This window comes from Nelumbo nucifera, chromosome 5 (genome assembly GCF_055504915.1).
Source record: "Nelumbo nucifera cultivar China Antique chromosome 5, China Antique-T2T, whole genome shotgun sequence".
Lineage (NCBI taxonomy): Eukaryota > Viridiplantae > Streptophyta > Magnoliopsida > Proteales > Nelumbonaceae > Nelumbo > Nelumbo nucifera.
This window is the reverse complement of record NC_142653.1, coordinates 71,015,129-71,039,406: the sequence shown is the minus strand read 5'-3', so window position 1 is coordinate 71,039,406 and position 24,278 is coordinate 71,015,129. Positions and strand designations below refer to the sequence as shown.

The following is a 24,278-nucleotide window of genomic DNA, read 5'->3' as shown; positions in this document are numbered from 1 at the left end:
TGGCCACAAATAGAAGGCAATAATCAACAAAAGATATTCTGCAAAAAGGATTTCTGAACTATCTGAATGATTATTAGCCAACAAATCTCATATTTGAGTTTCAGTACTGCATAGTCTGCACCCATGAACCTCAACTGTGTTTGTCTCCCTGCACCGATTAATGCCTTGCTGGTGCTGAAGAATGCTGATACGTAGAAAGAGGGAGGGGGGAGAGAATGAGTCGAAGGCCTCGAGAAGAAACAAGAAAAGTGAGGCACGAATACACATAATCTATTGACTATTGCATATTCACTCCGGTATGTATCGATACCTTTTACCTTGTATATACCTTATTTTTTATCAATAAAAGAAACATTTCATTAATATCAATATATCATTAATAATTAATGTATTTGTGGGAATTGTAAAGGTCCCACTAATGGATCCAAGTAAGGTTCAAAATATCACCGGCGAATCATATTCCTTTTGGTGGTTTTTTTTTTTTGCCAACTGGTTCAAGGGAGACGATTTAGGTCTTTGCCACACCCTGAACCGGTTAGACCACCGATACACCAACTGTAAGGGTGTATCGGTGGTGTGCCAGAATAATACGTATCGGCCAATACATGTAGATACTTTGAACCTTGGATCCAAGAGTACCATATTTTTTTTTACCCCATCTTCGTAGTAAAAGCGTATCTATGTATCCATTTCCAAGCATAACAATATTTTGAACTTTGGCACACACCAAGTAAAACGAGTCAAGATCAAGGTTTTCCGCCTTCTCAAAAGAGGTGATATTGAATCATTGATATGGAGAAAGCAAATTTGTAGGGAGGGGGAGGGGGCTCACTCTGCAATAAAATCAATACAAACAAATACAGTAGCAGGGTTCAAAACGGGCAACTTCCCAATGGTAAAAATAGAAGAAAAACCCCAAATAAGAGAAACAAAAAAAGTAGTGACATCCAATAGAACGGGAGCGTTGTAACAATAAGATTTCAAGTGCAACTTGAAACCCAATGTTTGAAGGGGAAATTATAGAGAAATGCAGTTTTTTATGTACACAGACACCCTTTCCTTCTTCGGCTGCTTTGACAGAATTTGAACCGACTAAATGCTCAAATGATGAAAGGGGCTGAGCAAAGACGCACCCACCACGAATGCATGAAAATATCATCTATTGATCAATTAATTCAGTTATCTAATATTTATATGCTGAAGAACCAGGTGGTGGGGGTGGCAACCGATTTGGAGTACGGCGGCTACCAGAATTTGGGCCAGAACTTGCATCACCATTCTGTGCTGGGTCACTGTACCGCCTGCTATGGCCATTGGAAGAAGACCTAGAGTCACCATACGAACTGGAACGATCAACTGGACCATTTGCAGCGGCGTCAAATGCAGATCTCCAATCATCACCTGATGGAACACTGGATCTTGGGCTGCTCTCTGCAAAACACAGAAAAAAAGGATATTGAATAATAAAGTTGCTGAAATGCCATTTTTCGTGAAAGACTTAAATTACAAGCAAATCAAGAGAAACAAAGAACCAAAGGTGCAAATGGTATTGAAAGCTAAGATTACCTGCACCAGTACCATTAGACCAGCTAGATGCAGCAGCTGCTCGGTTATCATGGATACTAAGTTGACGTGTGAGTTTTGAAAGAAGAGAAGACTGTCTCTGGAATCGTTCCCTCCTACGCTTGACATTCTGGTCCTCTTGGAGCAGCTCTTCAATCCTGGCCGTACTTTGGGCACTAAACATATACCATAGCAAAGATGAACAGGTTAACAAAAACACAAGGATGGTGCTATTAGCATTCCACTTTTCCTATTGCCACTGCAACAGCAGAAATTTTTTGTTCAATGAAAATTCTCAAATGGTAATAACGTAATATCAAAATGCAAAGATGCAATAAGTCTACCCAAATACAAAATTCTTAAATAAGGCTTTTTGAGGCCCCACTTGGATTCAAAGATTTCATTTTTATAAAGAACATTTGAGACAAATTAGGTTATGGATGTACAGTAATGTGAGGAGGAAATTTAGATGGCTGGTTCAAGAGATGGAAATCAAGATCAGCTGGGTGAAAAGATCAGAGCTAACTCTTTTTCCGATGGGTTAGCTAAGCAAGGAGTTGAGGGAGTTAATGTTTTGGGCACAAGTGTAACTTTTTCCTTTCTCTGTTCTTGGGAGCTCAAGCTCCAGTTGGAAGATAAGAAAGTTTATTTTCATCCTTGAAATATTTTTGTGATTAATTAATGAAATATGGTTATTGATCAAAAAAAAAACATTTCAGACAAATTAAATAATCTCAAGAGAAATGTTACGATTTCAGAAACAGGCAAATAACGAAAATTTTGGATGGATGAATCCAAATCCTTTTTTTTTTTATAAATGAATCCAAATCCTTTTTTTTTTATAAATGAATCCAAATCCATTTTTCTGTGAATTCATATGGAAACAGGTCATTTGAAGGGAAAATAGAAGCAACACCACCAACGGAAAGGTCTGGAGTGGAATCCAATCCCTCCCAGGATGGACACCTTCACGTGGAAGGTGGACTCAAGATCATGGTTCAAAGTATCGATACGCCTCTGCATATCGGCAGAGGCATATCGGTACTTAGATACACACAGAATTCATTTTTTAGTTTTTTTTTTCAAAATTTGATTTTTGGGGAGTTAAAAAAGGGCATTCTTTATTAAAAAAGGGTGGAGCCCCGAAACACCTGTGACCCAAATGATACAATACGATAGGGCCAATACGGGGCGTATGTATCGATTTTTTGAACCTTGCTCATGATAAAGTCAAAAATGGACCAATCCAAGGAATGTTAATTTAGCTTGAAGGACAGATTCTTCATGTGCAAGAGAAGCATAGCAAACAACTATTTCTTCATTGTAGCATGTCAGAATATGTAAATTCTTTCTGTAAAATCTTTAAAAATAATGTATATAATGACATTAGTATCTTGCCAGTGCCTCAAAAAGAAAAAGATGCAAGAAGAACACAAAGGCCTTCTAAGGTCTAAGTTGCAAAGTGAGGTGTGCCTCAGACAATGCAAGAGCTGCAAGAAAAACACGAAGGCCTTCTAAGGTCTAAGGTGCAAAGTGAGGTGCGCCTTGAACAACGCAAAGCATAAATTTTTGAAAAGAAAATTCAAAGAAAACATTAACACAAAAAAAATATGAAAACAAAAACACTATAAGAAATTATATGTTTTAAAAAGCCTAGAGGCTAAAATCAAATACATAAGCATAACATGTAAAATAAATTCAAAATGAAGTGAAAACAAGGTGGACCATATCAAAGTGCTTTTGAGTACTCAACAATTCAATTATGTAAAATCTCAATGTGTTTGTCTATCTCCTAGTTGCATTACTTCAAGTAGCTAGAGTGATATTCAACATCTTGCAATCCTAATCCTAGGAAGTTGGGATCTTTACAGTGGCAAAGGGTCCACAGTCCCGAAGCATAAGGAAAAGCCCCTTGAGGCACCCACACAAATTTTTGGCTCATATAAATAAAGGAGATACTTTTGTAATTTTGGTTGCAGTACATTCTATTTTAGGGTTAGGGATCAGAGATCAATTGTTGATCAAATAAAAATTTCTTTTAAACCCTACTAGGTTTTAGGTACTTAAAAAGTGTATGTTTTTGCTTCCTTTAAAAGTAACCAAAAAGGAAAAATCATAAAATATGTATCTCTGGGCTGAGGCGCAAGGCACACCAGGCACATGCCTCTTTGGAATGGGGCATTGCCTGGGTTTAAGGGAGGCACATGCCTTAAAATGTGGCTCACCTGTCACCTGTGCACCAAGGCACATCTTTTAAGACATTGCATCTTGTTTCCATAGGGTCCTGTCACCTCTGCATATGATCACTTATTTATCATGGAGTCCTTAAAGAACTTGAAGAAAAAGAGGCACATCTACTTGAGATTGCTAGGAAACAGTGAAGTGAGAACATTCATGGTTTCAACTCGTACCTTTTTCTATCTGGTATATTATGATATCATACAAAGGATGTCTCATTTTTCTAGTCTTGTACATTATTCCAGAACCATCACTTAAATCCTTTTTAATCGATCAAAGAAAAGATGCTGTGAAATACAGACATTTCTGTTTCTACATTCAGATAATGGCTCCATTTTAGATGAAGATTTAATCTCTCAATGAATTTAAAATTAAAATGAAATAATCATTCTTCATGGTTTCCAAACAACCATGAGTTAATAAAGGTGTAGCTAACCTGACAGAGCTGTATAACTGATTAAGCATGTCTTCCTTAGCCTTCTCAACTTGACAAAGGACCACCGCCTGCTCAACCACAACGGTTGGTTATACTTGGAACTATAAAGGCCTGATAAACAACAGAATACTGGGAAAAGAATGTTACGATAAAGAATGTAAGCCACCTTGGGGACATTGGCAGCTAGACTGTTCAGCACTGCCTCCACATAACCACGTACTTCTTGAGCCATCCACCGGAGCTCTTCTTCTGGATCAGCAGGTCTTCTAGCCATTGTATCCTAAAAGTAATGAACAATTCAGCCAACAGTCCTCAAACAGTGCATAGAAAATTTTAAGTGGGCATGTAAATGAATCATTTACAAGCAAAAGATACTTCAAACTGCATAAATTAGTAGTTCAGGCACCATAACAGCAATTAAAATCATACAATGTAAATTGCAGCATACCTGTGAAATCAAATCAGAATATATCAAGCATAGAACTAGAAAAGGCAAACTCCCAATAAAACTTCTCAAGAAACTAAAGTGTTGACAGGCCCTAGGACCATCAAGGTATTGACTCAGGAACAATCTACTAGGTAGCTTTAACTCACCAGAGAACCATCAGAAAGACTCTGCCTAATGGGAAGACCAGTTTCGGAACCCTTTGCTTGGCCTCCCTTTGAAGGTTGGATTACGTTCCTTATCTTGTTCATCCACTCAATCTTATCCGCTATGCTCTCAGCCTTCAATACAACAGCACTGTGAGCTGCAAAGGAGAACTCAGATGTAAATTTGTTATTAATTGAATGGACTAAAAATAAGAAAGAGAAATGAAAATAGAGAAGCTCAATGAAAAGAAAGAAATGATATACAGACAATCAGTAGTACCCCAATAATAATATGTAAAAGAAAATAAGTACCTTTCAAGACAGTCTTGTATGGAACCTTGCTAGTAATCTTAAACACAAGACTGGGTCCTTTTCCAGAATCTGGTCCATTTGCCTTTTTATCTTTGGAACTTTTAGATGGAGGTTCTTCTTCTTCTGAAACCTCTTCTATATTACATTCCTGCACAATAAACAGGATACAAGACCGTAAGCATGGACTACCTCTTAAATATTCCATAAAAGCCCTAATTGCCAGAAAAGCAGATCATGGAAAAAACATCTTCAAACCACCATTCTTTCTGATTGAACAGCTATAGAAAAAAAAAAAAAAAGTAGTATAAAAAGAAACATTCAGTTGCAGGAGCTACAAACCTGATCAAAATAATAGTTTGATAACTAATAGTTACAATTATGGATAACCCCATTATTACATCTTTTATCCCCAAATAACCAAATGGAGGTTGACATCATAATTGAACTTTTTAAGCTCAACCAAGTTTGAGCAGACACATGGCAAAACATTGACTTGCCTTGTACATCTAGCCCTATGCTATTAACTATTGAGTGGCCCAGTCCTGGGCCTAGTGGCACCATCTTCACTTGTACACCTTCCATCTTTCTTCCACCAAGAGTTTTGTGAGTTACAAGTAATCAATGAAGCAACTAAGACATCCTATGTCCACATATTCTTTCCAGCAAAACAAAAGACTGTAATTTTTTAAGAAAATTATAAAAGAATGTACTTTCTTTGCAATATTTAAGCAGATGCTAATTGTTTCTTCTCTGTATTTTATAGAGTTAAGGATTCATATAGGTACAGGCATAAGCTGATGCAATAATTGAACCCAATCAAAAATACTACATGGTATGGTAACGTAACACCATAGTTTTCAAGGCGCCAACGCGATGCTAGGCAATAGGGGGATGCCTTGTCGCCTAGGCGATGGATTTTTTTTAGTAAAAAACATAGATCCTAGGGTAGTTCCCTAGGTACCATAACCATATTTCCTTAATATTTATTCATAATTTTCATAAGAAAAGTATAAAGTTCATGTCGAAGTATAGAAAATCAACGTATTCATGAGAAGAAAAAGAAGAAAGAAAAGAAAATTGAAAAATATGGGGGGCTGAACCCATATTTTTGTTATAGGAAAAGAAGAAAAGAAAAAGTAGAAGATACGGAAAATATGGAAGAAAAGTAGAATAAAAGAGGAAGAAGAAGAAGAATATATGGAAGAAGAAAATGTGTTGAGTAGACAAACTTAGTTCTACCTTACTTATTAGTTCAGGTTTTGTAGTCTTTTGAGGGTTCAATACAGCATTTAGCAATGTTTATGTTGATTAAACCCTAACAAATAAGAAACTAACAAAAACAAATTGGTATATAAACACAAAATGAATATTTTAGTTTAATAATGTCTATTTTATAATTATATTCTCAAAAAATAAATAATAAAAAAGTATTTTATAATAGGAAGTACAAAACTGCATGGCGATTAGGCGAGGCGAGCCTCCAAGGGTGCCTTGTCACCTAAGCATCACCTTGACAACTATGGGTAACACTCAATCTGAGACTGGACCTCCCAGATATTCTTAAAAAACTAGCCCTGCATTATTGAAGATTTGGCCCATCAAGCTACATGTTCAGGCAACTTACAGAGCTACTCTAAGGTGCATATAACCAGCAATAGCCTCCATTACATTTCATTATTACCTTGACACATTATTGTAAAGTACAAAATAGTAGATTGATCAGATATATTTTCTATTTAGAATGTAATTTCAGATAGATCAGTAACTGATATATTGAAGATATGCCTTCATTGCAACACTGACCAAATGTGCTATTGGATGTCACTGAACTTCCTTTTTTTTCTTCCAACCTCTATAATACTACACATTTATCTTGCACGCTACATGCAAATGTTTGACAAATTTATTTCTGCATTCATCATGTTTCGGTGCCTACAAACAAGGACAGGATTATAACGCATGGCAGAGGACAAGTTGGGATGTTCATTAAAAAAAAGGTTGAAGGAAAAAAAAAATATATATCTTATCCCAAAATTCCTGATGCCTACATTAAATAACGTAGTAACCCATAAAATGCAAATCGCACTGGTAGTGATAAAATTAAAAAAGGTTTCCAGCAAGGTTTTAAATGCAAGAAGAAAATGATAAGCAATCACACTGAAAGAAAGAAAAGAAAAAGAAAAAGCAAGAGTTCCAGGACATATTTGAACCCTTATTCATTATTTAAAGCTTCAATATAAGATAAGACATGCATCAAGATTATAAGAAAGTTTATATATGATATCAAAATAAAATACAAGCATTCAAAAATATCAGCAATGCTTTATACCTCCAAAGTTATAACCCCACGAAAATGTCTCTCCTCTTGCTTTTTGGTGTATCCAAGCTGCACAATGAGGTTGAGGTCAAAATAAAAACAAGCCACTTCCTAAGTTATAGTATCAATATAATTTGGTTATAATAGCATATTACAAACCTTGCCACTTTTTTCATTTAAAACAAACCACCGTCTGCTCCAGCCATTGGTTTTTGCACTTTTTTTCAATAGAAAGCCTAAAGCCAATGAAATGCAAAGTAATGAGAATATACCAAGAAAATATTAAATAAGCTTCAGAAAAATCAAACTAAAAGCTGCATTACTTAGAGAGTTTTACAGGAGGGTGGTGGCCAAAGCTCTTCAACTTTTTCAGAAATTTCATAGACAATTTCAAGGCCTCATGAGCAAGAAACTTCTAAAAACGATGTAAATGATATATGTAAATCATAGCAGTGTTTTAAAAGGCAAAGGAGGCACACGCAGGCAAGGCAGCCCCAAAACGCCCCAAGGCATATGCCAGAGGAGTTGATGCAAGAGGCGTACATCTCACATGCCTTTTGCATGAGGCACGCTAGAGCTGTACACACCTCATACAAAAAGACAGAAAAGAAAGGAAAGAAAAAAGAAAAGAAAAGGAAGGGAAGGGAAAGAAAAGGAAAGTTAAGGGGAAGAAAAAGAAAGAAAAAAAAAAAAGAGAAGAAAAGGAAGGGAAGGGAAGACATCACGATTCTTCTTAATATAAAAGATCTTTATTAGAGAGAGAGAAAGAGAGATGAGATGAGATCCTCCTTCCTCCTCTTCTTCCTCCTCCCCATCCTTCCTCCTCATCCCCCTCCTCTTAAGGAGGCTTATGTCTCACACCTCCAAGTAGTGGAAAGCCTCCCATCACACCTCCGCGTTTTAAAACATTAGATCATAGTTAGCATCCCAAAGATGATATTTGTTACTGGAAACCATGGTTTAGAATGTCCATATAATTCCTAATATTTCCACAATATATTTCCATTTGTGGGTACCAACACGAAATATTACTGGAATTGGCATATTCCCCAGTGAAAACTACCATAGCAATGTGGAACATATGAGATGATATTATAGCATAAGTTGGAGACAATATTGACAATATGTGGAGTAGGAGTATTATTGCCCGCCTAATAGACATAATCACCACTTCAAACTAGGTTGAAGTTCTTTTAAGACTTTAAAAGAAAACTTGGTTTTTGTCTTTGCAATAGATTATTTGGTTGATCTCAATGTTTTAAAAGGTGTGGGAGGCATACGCGAGGTGCACCCCCAAAAGGCCCTGAGGCATATGACAGAGGTGCTAACACCTCTTAAGGCGTATGCCTCAGGTGAAAGAGCCGTACGCCTCATACGCTTTTTTCATGAGGCATACGCCTCATGCACCTCATGCACACCTCATGTAAAAAGACGGGAAAAAAAAAGAAAGAAAAGAGAAGGGAAGGGAAAGGGAAGGGAAGGGAAGGGAAGGGAAGAGAAAGAAAAAGAAAGAAAGAGAAGAAAAAAAAGGAGAGAGAAAGAAAAGAGAAGGGAAAGGAAGAAAAGATAAGGGGAAAGAAAGTGGGCCCCCAGACGCCCTTTTCAATGCAGCCCAATTTGGTTTTTTTGTGTTAGGGGAATCTTGTCAAAGCGAAGGCGAGGCCCCCTTTTCTAAGGCACATATAAGTTGTTTTTAAAAGTTCAGGGTATATATAAGTAGTTTCTCAAATGTATAGGGTATATACATGTAATTAACCTTAAAAATAACATTTGACAAACGAAATTGTAAAAAAGCCCATGTACAATAATGTAATGTAATTATTACACAAACCTGCTGTTATCTCCCCACCAGGTCCAGCTGTCTTCAGAGCAGAACCCTCTTGGGCATCCTTGTCTGGCTGACCAGATTTTTCTTTCATCGATTTCAGGCTTCCCCCAGTTTGTTGACCTCCTGTCTGAGGACTAGTTGCCTACAGAAATGCATACAACAGATGTGCTCAATACAACCAAGAAGAACCATAACTGTCAAAAATTCTTGTAGGTTATATTGGAAAAACAAGAAAGCTCTCATACTCGGTTTAATATGGCTTGCTCTGCCTCATGTCCTTTTTTAGAGGATCGGTTCTTCTGCTCTTCCTCACGACGTTGCCTATCCATCCTAATAAAAATTCAATACAAATTATCAGATAGAAGAAAGGCCAAAGTAAGTAAAAGAATGAAAACAAATATATAGACACTTCCTCAAATGTAGATTGAAGGAAAAACATAGCGACACTAGTCAGAATATAAAGCATATATATGAAAAGACATAAAGATGATGTTTGATAAGTGCTAAAATATGAACTGAAAGCAATTTAACTTAATATTTATAATAATTCCCGCAATTACTATCTATAGTAAAACTATGACTTCCAAATCTAACACAAAACCACAAGATAAAGAAGATATAGAACAGGGAGATAAAATTAATAGGTCTAACAAAGAGTAGATCAAAGACACCAAGGAAAATAAATAAGAATTAAATGAAAACTGACCATGAGCAATACCAAAATGAAGAATAAATGCCAAAAGAATCAGTCCATTTAGGTCTCAATGTTGTGCAAAAAGAAAGTGCAAATAGATTTTTCTTAGTGTGTGCCAGAAGTGCAAAGCACAAGGCAAGGCATGCACCTTTCTGAAGCAAGGCGCAAAATTTTAAAAATTTTCAAAAAAAGCAAAAAATAAATAAATAAATCAAAAATATAAAGATATATTATTTAAAAATGCAAACTTTAATTTTAAATTAAATCTATGCTATAAAGTGGATACTTGCTTTGGTGTTGGTGCAGGTCATAAATGTTAAATTTGATTTTATGATGTCAAACTTATATGTAACCCTTTACTTGCATACATGCATAGCACATGCCATCACACTAATGATTTAAAAAGTCTATTAGTTCAAATTAAAATACATAGACATAAATATTTAAAACATATGCAAGCACTCAACATTTCAAGAATGTGAAATTTCAATTTCTTTATTTCTGTTAGTGGTGTTAGTGAAGGGGTATTTCAGTCTTTGTACTTGTTGAGAATGCTGATGTGTACTGTTATGTTAGTTCGAGTGCCTCTTACTTAAAGAAGGGCACTCAAGTCTTTTTCAATAAGTCAATAATATAATAATAGGTCTGGCCGAATCAAGGGATTAACTTTTTTCCCTAATTCGAACCAGCCTTTCTCTCTTTTCTCTCTTCTCTCTTTTCTTCTTTCCTCTCCTACTTCTTGCTGTCTACTTTACTCTACAGTCAACGAACAAGACAGAATTCTATGGCAGGTCAAACTTCAACATGGTATCAGAGCTAGGTTCACCAAATCAGACTTGCTAGAATTCTGCCTTCTGCGCATTCGAATTAGGGTTTCACTTGGGGTTCTCAGTTGTGAGTTGGAGACTGGGAAAAGGGCTGAAAAGGAGTGATCGCCCTCTTCCCTAGGAGGTCTCTATGCCTCCGATTGTGTCGTTGGTGATTGGTTGCTGTGGTTTCTAAGCCCTAGTTAGGGCTGGTACGTGTGGTGCAGTGGTGTCTCAGCCCTTCGTATGGTTGGCCTTCAGGCGATGAGGTAAAGTTTTTTTTATATATTTTTTTTTGTTATGGAATACATGAGAGGTGTAGTACAGTTCGCATGATGGGTTCTCAGATTGCAGTATGCTAGGGTTTATGCTAGGGTTTATTCTGGTTTGTGTGTGATTCGAATGGCAATAGTGTCTACTTAATGGTGAAGCTTCCTATAGTTGTGGATTAATGTTGGTGGTGTTACAAGTGTGGTTTTCAGCTTTTGATATCGCTGAAATCAGTGTGTAGACCTCGGTGAGTAGGGGTTGTGGTGTTGTAGTTTTCAACATTTAATACTGCTGAAATCAGTGTACAGACTTCGGTGAGTAGGGTTTGTGGTGTTGCAGTTCTCAGCTGTTGAAATCAGTGTGCAGATTTCGATGAAGTGTCTGTGTGTAGTGTGCAGTGTGTAGTGCTCCTAATTCAGTGCTCAGAATTAAGGGAGTTCGGCAATGGCAGATAACAGTGATAGTAAACCTAGTGTCATGATATCTACTGACTACCTGAATGTCCAAATGACCTCCATTAAACTGAATGGAGAGAATTATGTCCCTTGGGCCAAGTCTGTAGAGGTTTTTCTGAAGGCGAAGAAGAAAGTGAAGCATATAAGAGAGGAGAAACCCCCCGCTAATTCTCAGGAGTATGAAGACTGGGAACAGGAAGATGCACAGATCATTACATGGTTGTGGAACAGTATGGAACCCAAAATCAGTGTGAACTTCATGTTTCTTGACACAGCCAAAGAGGTGTGGGATCATGCCAAGAAACTGTATTCAGGTCAGGATAATACCACTAGGGTATATCAACTGTATCAGGAATACTTCAATCTGCAACAGGGAAATCAGAGCCTTGAGGAGTACTATGCCAATGTGAGGAATATCCGTAATGAGTTAAATGTCTATCATCCTCTCACTTCAGATGTCAAAGTTCAACAGCAACAGCGAGAGCAGCTTGATGTAACACGGTTTCTGGTGGGGCTGAAGTCTGAGTATGAACCAGTACGAGCCCAGATACTAGGGGGATCTGCTCTTCCATCTTTAGAGGAGGTGTTTGCTCGTCTTCGGAGGGCTTCCATTGGATCTATGGACTCTAATGTCTCCGATAAATCAGCATTTGCAGTGTCAAGAGGCCGAGGTGGCAGAAGTGGGACTCGAGGAACCCAGCCTGGCAGGAGTGGTAGTGGTGGATCTACACACATCCGTGGTGGTGGTCGTACTGGAGGCAGAGATTCAGGGGGAGCTCGTGGTAGAGGACGTGGCTCGGGTCCACGGAAGTGTACTCACTGTGGTTTGGATGGACATACCATTAACTACTGCTATGACTTACATGGTCCTCCCTCGACGTGGGCCAACCATGCCATGACTAGTGACACCAGTTTCAGCCCTACACAGGAGAAACGGTCAGCTGACCCGATGCCTTCTACTCCCTCAGATGGTCCAGGCAAGGAGATGGTGAGTGTTCCTCGTGATGAGTATGAGAGGTTTGTTCAATCCAAGTCGCAGCAGAACACAGCTTCCTTTGCACACTCAGGTATGGCTTGTTTGGCATCCACACCCAACCCCTGGATTATTGACTCTGGAGCCTCCGATCACATGACGGGAACTCCAGGTGTGTTTTCATCTCTCACTCATTGCTCAACATCACAATCTGTTACCCTTGCTAATGGCTCCACGTCATCTATCTGTGGTGTTGGTAATGTTGACCTAGACCCTGTATCCCTATCCTCTGTTTTATATGTACCTAAGCTTCCATTTAATCTTATGTCTGTTAGTAAGCTGACCAAGTCACTTAAGTGCTCCATCACTTTTTACCCTTCTATGTGTGTTTTTCAGGATCTCAAGACGGGGATGAAGATTGGTGGAGGGCATGAAGCCGGTGGACTGTATTATCTTGATGGTGGTGGACGAACGTCAACGGCTCTTCAGTCATCCATTTCTCCTCTCCAGTGGCACTGTAGATTTGGTCATCCTTCGCTGAAAGTGTTGCAGTCCTTAGTCCCTTCATTGAGTCAACTTTCTGTTTTAGATTGTGAGTCTTGTCAATTTGGGAAACACCATCGTGTTCCCTTTCGTTCTAGGGTCGATAACCGTGTGTCGAGTCTTTTTTCTTTAATTCATTCAGATGTTTGGGGTCCTTATAAAGTGATGTCATATAATGGATACCGATATTTTGTTATTTTTGTTGATGACTGTTCAAGAATGACGTGGCTCTATTTAATGAAAGAAAGAAGTGAATTATTTTCCATCTTCCAGAAATTTTATGCTGAGATCCGCAATCAATTTGGTGTTCACATCAAAATTTTCCGTTCTGATAATGGTCGTGAATACTTGTCCTCATCTTTTCGAGAATACTTGGACCACCATGGGATTATACACCAAACTTCATGTACCTATACTCCGCAACAAAATGGGGTTGCTGAGAGAAAGAACCGCCATCTTGTAGAAACGGCACGCTCCCTCATGCACCACATGAATGTTCCCAAAACTTTTTGGAGCGATGCAATGCTCACCTCTTGTTTCTTAATTAATCGGATGCCCACGTCTATCCTTGATGGTCGTTCTCCTTTTAGTGTCTTATTCCCCAACATGTCTCCGTTTCCGCTTTCTCCTCGGGTATTTGGGTGTGTCTGCTTCGTTCATAATCTGAGTCCCGGGACTGACAAGTTAGATGCACGTTCCCTGAAGTGTATCTTCCTTGGTTATTCCCGAACTCAGAAAGGGTACAAGTGTTATCATCCTAGTTCTCGTCGTTCCTTGGTATGTGCTGATGTTACATTCTTTGAGTCTACTCCGTTCTTCGTGGGGTCCGGTGCTGCTGCTTCCCCCACATCACCACCTCCTCTTCCTCTTCCTGTGGCTGATCCACCTCCTTTGGTTCCAGTCATGCCTACGTCCTTGCCTCCGGTGCCACCATTGGTTGACCGTCCACCCATCCGTCACGTGTATACACATCGCCCACGTGTACCGGCTGCAGCTCCTCCAGCTTCATCACCGTCGACAGATCCAGCTCCAGCTTCGACACCAGCCTCCGACCTAGATCTTCCTATTGCCTTACGGAAAGGTAAGCGTACTTGCACCCTTCACCCTATTTCCAATTTTGTTTCACTTACCCACCTCTCCGCTTCCCATCGCCAGTTCATATCTTTGTTATCCTCCGTGGTTGTTCCTAAGGATGTCCAGGAAGCCCTTACCTCTCCAGAGTGGTGCCGTGCTATGGAAGAAGAGCTCTCTGCTTTGCATCATAATCACACTTGGGATCTCACCGCTCTTCCTCCTGGGAAGCAGGCTGTCGGTTGTAAGTGGGTGTATAGTGTTAAGTACTTGCCAGATGGTCGTGTTGAGCGCCTGAAGGCGCGGCTGGTTGCCAAAGGGTACTCCCAAACCTATGGCATTGACTACACGGAGACGTTCTCCCCGGTTGCTAAGATAGGATCAGTTCGTGTCGTCATCTCCCTTGCAGCTATGTCTGGTTGGCCTCTCCATCAGCTCGATATCAAAAATGCCTTTTTGCATGGGGATTTGCTCGAGGAGGTCTACATGGAGCAACCACCTGGGTTTGTTGCTCAGGGGGAGGATGGTAAGGTATGTAGACTTAAGAAGGCTATTTATGGACTTAAACAGTCCCCTCGAGCATGGTTTGGTAGGTTCAGTGAGGTGGTCAAGAAGTTTGGTCTGAAACAGTGCCAAGTTGATCACTCTGTCTTCAGTCTTGACTCTTCGGCAGGTAAAATAATATTGGTGGTGTATGTGGATGATATCGTTGTGACTGGGAATGATAAAATGGGCATTGACAGATTGAAGGCATTCCTACAGGAACACTTTCAGACAAAGGACCTTGGCAAGTTGAAATACTTTTTGGGCATAGAGGTAGCAAGATCTAAGCATGGCATTAATTTGTGCCAGAGGAAATATGTGCTTGATTTACTGGAAGAAACAGGATTGTTGGGTACTAAACCGGCTGAGACACCTATGGAAACAAATACGAGGCTGAGCAGTGATATAGGTGAAGTGTTTGAAGAGCCTGGCAGATACCGACGACTTGTAGGCAAACTAAACTATCTAACCATTACTCGGCCAGATATTTCATTTGCGGTTAGTGTGGTGAGTCAGTTCATGCAGAAACCTTTGGTCCCACATTGGAATGCAGTGCTAAGGATTGTGAGGTATCTGAAAGGAGCTCCTGGTCGTGGTTTGCTGTACAGAAGTGGTGGAAAACTGGTAGTAGAAGGATACACCGATGCTGATTGGGCAGGTTCTATGTCTGATAGACGATCTACCACAGGCTATTGCACCTTTCTGGGGGGTAACCTGGTAACATGGAAAAGTAAGAAGCAAACAGTTGTGGCAAGAAGCAGTGCAGAAGCGGAATATAGGGCCATGGCACATACTGCTTGTGAACTAGTGTGGCTGAGGAACCTTCTACAGGAGATAGGATATGACATCAGTACTCCAATGAAGCTCTACTGTGACAATCAGGCAGCGGTTCATATCTCTTCCAATCCAGTGTTTCATGAAAGAACCAAGCACATCGAAGTTGACTGTCATTTTGTGAGAGAGAAGGTGCTGAATGGGGTGATAGAAACTGCATATGTTAGTACGGGAAACCAGTGGGCAGACTTGTTTACAAAAGGCTTGAGTCGGGGGAGAGTGGACTACATATGTAACAAGCTGGGATTATATGATATATACTCACCAGCTTGAGGGGGAGTGTTAGTGGTGTTAGTGAAGGGGTATTTCAGTCTTTGTACTTGTTGAGAATGCTGATGTGTACTGTTATGTTAGTTCGAGTGCCTCTTACTTAAAGAAGGGCACTCAAGTCTTTTTCAATAAGTCAATAATATAATAATAGGTCTGGCCGAATCAAGGGATTAACTTTTTTCCCTAATTCGAACCAGCCTTTCTCTCTTTTCTCTCTTCTCTCTTTTCTTCTTTCCTCTCCTACTTCTTGCTGTCTACTTTACTCTACAGTCAACGAACAAGACAGAATTCTATGGCAGGTCAAACTTCAACAATTTCTTTCTTGATCACATCACTTCAAATAGCTAATGTGATGTAAAACATCTTGCATTCCTAATTTTACAAGCCACCTTCATACCAAGCCCCTTGAAGCAAGTGCAAACATGGCAAACTAGCCACCAGGCGCACACCTTTTTAGAGGGACTGTTCCTGGACCTAGGCAAGGCATAGGCCTTGAAATGCACCTAACCTGTGCAACTAGGCATGCCTTTAAATCACTGTCAGGTCTAATCATAATGAACTAAGACCCAGTCATTATCAACATCTTCATCATCATCAAAGTCTTCCACTTGTTTTGATACCATCCTGTTTTTCTAGTTCAAGAACAATCTAATCTTATTTGGAATATCTTCAAGAATCTCCAAAAATCAAAAATAGAAAAAAACAGAAAATATCCTTGCCACCATAACCAATGAATAAAACAGAAACTATTAATAAAACTAAAAAATATCTAAGACCATCAAAGTTCCACTTTATCAAAAGTTTCAACTTCCTTCTTTGGTGGAAAGCCATTATGTCAGAAGCCCTTTCAAGCCTTTAATGTTTACCAATGGTGAAATTTGTCTTCCAAGGTTGGAGTTTACATATCATTAATCAGCACCTGTCAGTTTCCTTCACTCTCAATGTACAATGTGTTACAAAAGAGCTGAACCGTAACTTCCTTCATTGTCGTCTGTGAAAAAATCTTGGATGTAATCCATGGAGAGAAGATCTCAACCTCTTGTCTAGGTTATGGGATGGTCACCAGTGAAAGTAAATAGAACTGGCTCATCAGATCGTGTATGTTTGTGGAACATCTTGAGGTCAGTGGAAACAGAAAAATATAAATAATAAAATAATGGTAAAGATCAAAAAAAGAAGGCAAAAATAGGTTGCCTAGAAAAAAAAATTCCAACTGGGGGAAATATGGAAGCACAGAAATGACCAACCATTCAATGATAAGGAACCAAGCCTGCCAATAACAGTAGAATCAGCACTAAAAGCTTTGATTGACTATCAAGAAGGTCATAAAACTATTTACTTAGAAGAAACAAGGGCCATGAAGAGGGATAAGAAAGTACTAGTAAAATGGAAGCCCCCAAAACTACCACACACAGATCAACTTCAACACATTAATCAAGAGGAGAGTGAAAGCCGCAATCGGATACATAGCAAGAGAAGCAGATGGGAAATCATGGGTGCAAGACTTGAGAGCTACAGCCTACAGGGTGGCAGATTGCATTCAGAAGTAGAATGAGAATGGGTGGAGATAGGAAGCAATGATAAAAGAACTTAGAAGTGGGATAAATCTGGAACTTTTACCATCAAATCTTTCTACAATTACATTTTTAATCAATGTCTTTCTACAATTACATTTCCAGATCAGAGAAACGGGCCATTGCAGTGAACATTGTTTGGTGTAAGAATGTACCTTCAAAGGTAGCTTTGTTTGGACTACCTGCCTAACCAGAATTTTAACTAGGGATAACTTGATCAGGAAGGGTATGCATCAGGAATCCACCAACTGTGTTTTATGAGAGGGGCAAGATGAATCAGTAACCATCTGATGTTACATTGTAGATTCACCCATCAGATATGGTCAAAGGTAAGGAAATTATTTGAGGTAAAAACTTGCAATCCAGAATCGGTGGGGAAATTTATACAAAGCTGAAAAGTCAAAGGCCTATCTAAGAAGGGGAAGGTGGCATGGAATATTGCTCCTTAGCAGATTTTTGGTGTGTTTGGCAGGAAGAAATGCAAGGATTTTCAAAAATAAAAGCATCTCAGTAGACACAGTATACCAGCAAATCTTGGGGAAAATGTTTTCTTGGCTTGCTATGATCAAGTAATTTAGGGAAAGAAATTATAGTTCCTTTTTTGTATATACCAATCTTTTTGTAAAGCAGGGCATGAAGAAATAGGATTGTATGAGAAGTGTTTGTAATATCCCGGTGTACAGCAGCTTGTACATGTTTTTTTGTTTTTTGTTTAATGAAATTATACTTTATCTTCTCTCAAAAAAAAAAAAATACAGCACATGTCATTGGAAAGTGATTCCAAAATGGTGATAGCATCATTGGGAAGTTCAAGATTCCATAGAAGATCAGAACTACAATTGAAGACATTTACCAAGTGGCAAATGAATTCTAGATGGAAATGATTGCTTCTCACATATGTAGACAAGGAAACCAGTGTACTACCCTCTTGACAAACATTGGGGACAACATTTAATAGGATGTTATGGGGATGCCATTAGAAAGTGGATCCAAAATGGTGATAGCATAATTGGGAAGTTCAAGATTCCATAGAAGATCAGAACTACAATTGAAGACATTTACCAAGTAGCAAATGAATTCTAGATGGAAATGATTGCTTCTCACATATGTAGACAAGGAAACCAATGTATTACCTTCTTGACAAACATTGGGAACAACATTTAATAGAATGTTATGTGGATAAAAACAGGAGGAAACTGGATTATTAGGGTAATGCTACTACCCGAGACTTCCCTTTGTATAACCAAAACAACCATAGGGATGAAGATCTTTTTGGTGTCCCATCATTTTATTAGGGAAGCTAGATCTCTGTCCTCTAAAAAGATCACCTCATTAAAAAGGGTGAAAAGAGCAAAAAGCATTCAGGATAATTCTGTTGCAAGAAAACAAACAAATTGAGATGCTTTTATCGGGGGTCTAACAATCTAATGTGCAGTATCTTTTTACTCGGGGGGTTGAGTGCTTTGAACTCATCCGCTTCTAATGAGGCAATATATGTTCGCTTTGATCTTGATTTTTGTAATTTATTAGTATTAAATAGTAACTCTGATTTGTTAATGATCAAAAAGAAAGAGTTATACTGCGTTAACAGCAGAGTGGTAAATAGCAGTGCACTGGAGACTAACCACCATATAATATACATGAAACTACTAAAATCAACTGCATCATGAAGATAAATTCCAAATCATCCATAATGAAGAACCTACACCTCTTTTCTGAACAATAATTAAAGAGCCTACATTTGCATGCATTTATTAATATATTTTACCAGTAACAGTAGAAGGTCAAGCCCCAACTAATCTGGATTCCTCAGCTGAGAAGGTATGTAAATGATTGGGATGTGGATCCACTTGCTAGAAAGACTGAGCTAGTGGAGAAGGTCAAGTCTCAACCATTCTGATGATCAGCTTTGGAGGAATCATGGCAACAAATTAGGCCATTTCTCAGTGAAGTCAATATTCTACAACCTCAATAGCTCATGGAGAGGTGGTTTATCAAAAGGTCCCCTCCAACTCCAAGGTCTCCTTTTTCCCTATGGAGAGCAATCAAAGAGAGGATCTCTAGCATTGATGTCTTGAGATCCAAAGGGACAGTGATTGTCGACAATTGTTGCTTATGTGGTGTGAATGAGGAAAGTATTAAGTACCTTCTCATTCAGTGAAGCTTCAGTCATCCAATTTAGCACCACATTCTTCAGCTGTTTGGGGTTCAGTGGGTGGAACTTCTGTTATGGACACATTCCTCGGGAAGAAGTATCATCGTCGCTGGCAGCAGCAGGAACCTGACCCACCGCCAGCAGCAGGAGTGATTCAATGATTCACATCCTACCCAGTTCGGCAACAGCAGTCTCATCCAGATTAGATTAGATCATCTTGCTTGTTCTTATCTTATCTTATTAGTTGCTTATCAGATTAGGATTAACTTATCTTATCCTTAGCATGATAGAACTGTAAGTCTCTCTATTCAGCAAGGAGACTCCCTAGGATTAGGACTCTTGTAATCTCCTATTTAAGGAGACACCATTATTGAATGAGGATATCGAATATTCAGTTAAGAAGTGAGTTAGGAGAGTTGGTGATCTCTTGAACAAATCACCAAGGCACCAAGATAGGTTCATCAAGAGCAGGAAGGAACAAGGGAAAACAGGAGGTTTTCCCCGTGGACCGACCCGTGACGAGATCCTATTCTCGAGCCCTTAACAACTTGGTATCAGAGCAAGGCATCATGGGAGATCTGGAGCAGCTGCCATCCAGGGTCCACGACCTCGAGCACCAACTCGTGGAGACCAGTTCAGAAGTGTGTGAGATCAAAGACGAAGTAAGGGAGCTGCGGCGTCTGATGGAGTTACTCCTTTCTAGCAAGGAAAGGAACACTGAAGGGGGGACAACCACTAGCGGCCGCCGACCAGATCTGCTGGAGTCTTCCGGCGAACAGCAATTCGTTAGCCAAGGAGCCGTAATCATCCCCAAGTACAGCAGGTTAGAATTTCCGTCGTACAACGGCAACGGAGACCCCTGGGCTGGCTGTACCGGTGCGAGCAGTTTTTTCAAAATCAACGGACAGACGACCAGGATAAGGTAAGTCTCACCGCCTTTCACTTAACAGAGGAAGCACAACTTTGGTTCTATCGGTTAGAACAAGAAGAACCCGAGCTCAGTTGGCCCCAGTTTAAGTCCTATTGCCTTCTTAGGTTCGGACCCCCACTGACCAGCAACCCCCTAGGCGAGCTGATTAACCTTAAACAGAACGGCACGGTGGCAGAATACCAGCGCCAATTCCAAACCCTCCTCGCGAGGGCATCCTCAGTGCAACCAGACCAGCAAGTGGACATGTTCACGGCTGGGTTAGCAGAACCCCTGCGGGTGGATGTCGAAATGCAAAATCCCCCAAATTTGGTTACAGCCATGAACTTAGCCCGCGCGTTCAAGCGCAAGCTGCAGCTCAGCCGCGGGACCTACAACATGGGTCGTCCACCGAACTCATGGGCACCCCCAAAATCAACGACAGTGACCCCCTCTTTTGCAACCAGTCGGGAACTGAGATCTCACACAACCACCACCTCTAGATCGGTGACAAGTGCGGGGAGCAACATGGCCGCTCCACCCATTAAGCATTTGACCAGGGCAGAAATGGCAGAACGCCGAGCGAGAGGCCAATGTTTCAACTACGATGACCTCTACTCGGCAGGACACAGGTGTGCAAGAGGCTTTTTTGCCTCCTAGTTGATGAGCAAGAGGAAGATGAAGAAGAACTCGTCGTATTCGAGCCGGAGATCTCTCTCCATGCGATCACCGGTATTAAAACTACCAATGGAACTCCGGCCACAACTACAGGTAGCCGTCGCAAACGGTGAAAGAGTTCACAGTCCGGGAATTTGTAAGAACGTCCAGATATAGGTCAATTCTGAACTATTTTCTGCTGATTTATTTGTACTCTCCTTGGATGGGTTCGATATTGTTCTTGGAGTCAAATGGTTAATTACCCTAGGCCCGATTTTATGGGACTTCAGCGCATTCACAATGACATTCCACTTAAATGGGAAGCAAGTTTCGTGGTGCTCAGTACTTCTCTAAGTTGGACCTCAGGTCCGGGTATTTCCAGGTTCGCATGGGTCCCAATGACGTGAAGAAGACTGCCTTTCAGACCCACCATGGCCACTTCGATTTTTTAGTCATGTCATTCGGTCTCTCCAACGCCCCACCCACTTTCCAGTCATTGATGAATGAGGTATTTCAGCCCCATCTACGCAAATTTGTTTTAGTATTCTTTGACGACATCCTCATTTATAGCAAATCATGGGTAGAGCATGTGCACCATCTGCGGACCATTTTCGAGCTCCTGCACCAACACAAACTCTTCCTCAAACGGTCCAAGTGCTCCTTCGAGGAGCAACAGGTTCTTTATCTCGGCCACGTCATCCACGGACAAGGTGTGATGGTTGACAGTTCCAAAATTCAGGCTATCAAGGAATGGCCCAAGCCTCAATCAGCCAAGGCCTTACGCGGGTTCCTCGGATTAACGGGTTACTACCGCAAATTTGTACAGAATTATGGACTGTTGGCTGCCCCGTTAACCAACCTGTTAAAGAAAAATTCCTTTCGGTGGGACGACGCAGCCGAGGCCGCTTTTCTGACACTGAGAAATGCCCTGTCTTCCACCCCAGTCCTGCAATTACCAAATTTCACTCTCGAATTTACAGTCAAGTGCGATGCCTCTGGAATGGGTATCGGGGCCGTGTTACAGCAGCAAGGGCACCCGATTGCTTCCTTCAGCCACAGACTGGCCGACCGACATCTGAAGCTTCCAACCTATGAGCGCGAACTAATCGGCCTAGCCCGAGCCGTCCAGCACTGGAGGCCGTATTTGTGGGGGCGATCGTTCGTTGTCAAAACTGATCATTACAGCCTCAAATACCTGTTGGAGCAACGTCTCACCACTTCCCCTAAGCAGCATTGGATTAGCAAACTGCTCGGGTTCGATTTCCGGGTGGAATACAAGGCGGGAACCTCAAATTGCGCAGCTGATGCCTTGTCTAGGCGAGATGAAGACGCGATGGCTCTGTGTGGAATTTCCCAACCCTGGATCTCTCTGTTAGACGACATCAAGAAGGCAACGCCACAGTCTCCGAAATGGTCGCTCCTGGTCCAGAAGATCCAGTCCGGCGCTGCCGACTCCAATTGGTCGCTTCAAGACGGGTTGGTACTATATAAAGGTCGGGTACATCTTCCGCCAGACTCCCCGTTGATTTCCACCATCATCACCAGCATCCATAACTCCACCCATGAGGGCGTTCAGAAAACGCTACGCCGCGTCCGGGCTGATTTCCATTGGCAAGGTATGAAGACTTCTATTCGGGATTTTGTCCAGAATTGCTCCACATGCCAATAGCATAAATGGGAAAACCTACACCCGGCAGGCCTCCTTCGGCCCCTTTCGATCCCGACACAGATCTGGGCCAACATCTCCATGGACTTCATTGAGGGACTTCCCAAGGTAGGCGGCAAATCGGTCCTCTTCGTGGTGGTAGATCGCTTCTCTAAATATGCCCACTTCATTCCTCTATCACATCCGTTCAGTGCCACTTCAGTTGCCCTCGCCTTCTTTACGCATGTTTTTCGCTTACATGGGTTACCAGAATCCATCGTCAGCGATAGGGACCCGGTTTTCACTAGTGCCTTCTGGAAGGAGTTATTTCGGCTACACGACACCACCCTGGCCTTCTCCTCAACTTATCATCCACAGTCCGATGGTCAGACGGTCAAACGGAGGTGGTAAACCGCACGATCGAGATGTATCTCCATTGCTTCGTAGGGGATCAACCGAGACGGTGGGTGGATTGGCTTCCTTGGGCCGAGTACTGTTACAACACGGCCTACCATTCTTCCCTCGGCATGACTCCTTTTCGTGTCGTTTATGGCCGGGACCCTCCTCGCTTGCTGTCCTATGAGCCCGGTTCTACTCGCTTGGAAGAAATTGATCACTCCTTACAAGAATGCGACGCCCTCCTCGCCGACGTCCACCTTCGCTTACAGCAGGCCCAGCTCCGCATGAAGCTCACCTATGACAAGCAACACCGGGAACTGTCATTCGAACCAGGACAATTTGTTTGGTTAAAACTCCAGCCCTACCGGCAACGCTCCTTGCGCCACAGGGCTGCCCCGAAACTGGCCCCTAAGTTCTATGGGCCCTTCAAGGTTCTACAGCAAATTGGCAATGTGGCCTACCAGCTGGAATTGCTGGAGAATAGCCAGATTCATGATGTTTTCCACATCTCCTTGCTGAAACCATTTACGGGTGTTCCTCCGGACCAAGTCCCCTCCCTACCACCCTTGAAAGAAGGCAAACTTGTTCCCCAGCCTAAGGCTCTCACCCGCACTCATATCAATCGAGGTATTCTTGAAGTCTTGGTGGAATGGGGTAGCTTACCATCGGCCGAAGCCAACTAGATCCCATTGGTAGAGTTCCAAGCCACGTATCTGGAGTTCGAGCTTGAGGACAAGCTCTTAATCCAGGAGGGGAGTAATGTTATGGACGCATTCCTCGGGAAGAAGTATCATCGTCGCCGACAGCAATAGGAACCTGACCCACCGCCAGCAGCAAGAGTGATTCAATGATTCTCATCCTACCCAGTTCGGCAACAGCAGTCTCATCCAGATTAGATTAGATCATCTTGCTTGTTCTTATCTTATTGTTCTGTTCATATCTTATTGTTCTGTTCTTATCCTATTGTTCTTATCTTATCTTATTAGTTGCTTATCAGATTAGGATTAACTTATCTTATCCTTAGCAAGATAAAACTGGAAGTCTCCCTATTCAGCAAGGAGACTCCCTAGGATTAGGACTCTTGTAATCTCCTATTTAAGGAGACACCATTATTGAATGAGGATATCGAATATTCAGTTAAGAAGTGAGTTAGGAGAGTTGGTGATCTCTTGAACAAATCACCAAGGCGCAAAGATA

The 24,278-nt window shown here is 41.0% G+C and overlaps 1 protein-coding gene across 1 annotated transcript in view; it reads right to left on the bottom strand.

The window, feature by feature from the left end:
* Positions 1 to 793: 793 nt before the first annotated feature.
* Positions 794 to 24,278, bottom strand: part of ADL6 (dynamin-like protein 6) — a 46,214-nt gene continuing 22,729 nt past the window's right edge. The window contains exons 13-22 of the mRNA XM_010276692.3: positions 9,531 to 9,615; positions 9,289 to 9,427; positions 7,617 to 7,693; positions 7,470 to 7,526; positions 5,141 to 5,288; positions 4,832 to 4,986; positions 4,404 to 4,517; positions 4,238 to 4,305; positions 1,567 to 1,739; positions 794 to 1,431 (exon numbers count right to left, since the gene is read on the bottom strand). Of these exons, the coding sequence (XP_010274994.1) occupies positions 1,184 to 1,431; positions 1,567 to 1,739; positions 4,238 to 4,305; positions 4,404 to 4,517; positions 4,832 to 4,986; positions 5,141 to 5,288; positions 7,470 to 7,526; positions 7,617 to 7,693; positions 9,289 to 9,427; positions 9,531 to 9,615 (1,264 nt within the window). The 3' untranslated portion in view covers positions 794 to 1,183. The remainder of the gene's footprint in view (positions 1,432 to 1,566; positions 1,740 to 4,237; positions 4,306 to 4,403; positions 4,518 to 4,831; positions 4,987 to 5,140; positions 5,289 to 7,469; positions 7,527 to 7,616; positions 7,694 to 9,288; positions 9,428 to 9,530; positions 9,616 to 24,278) is intronic.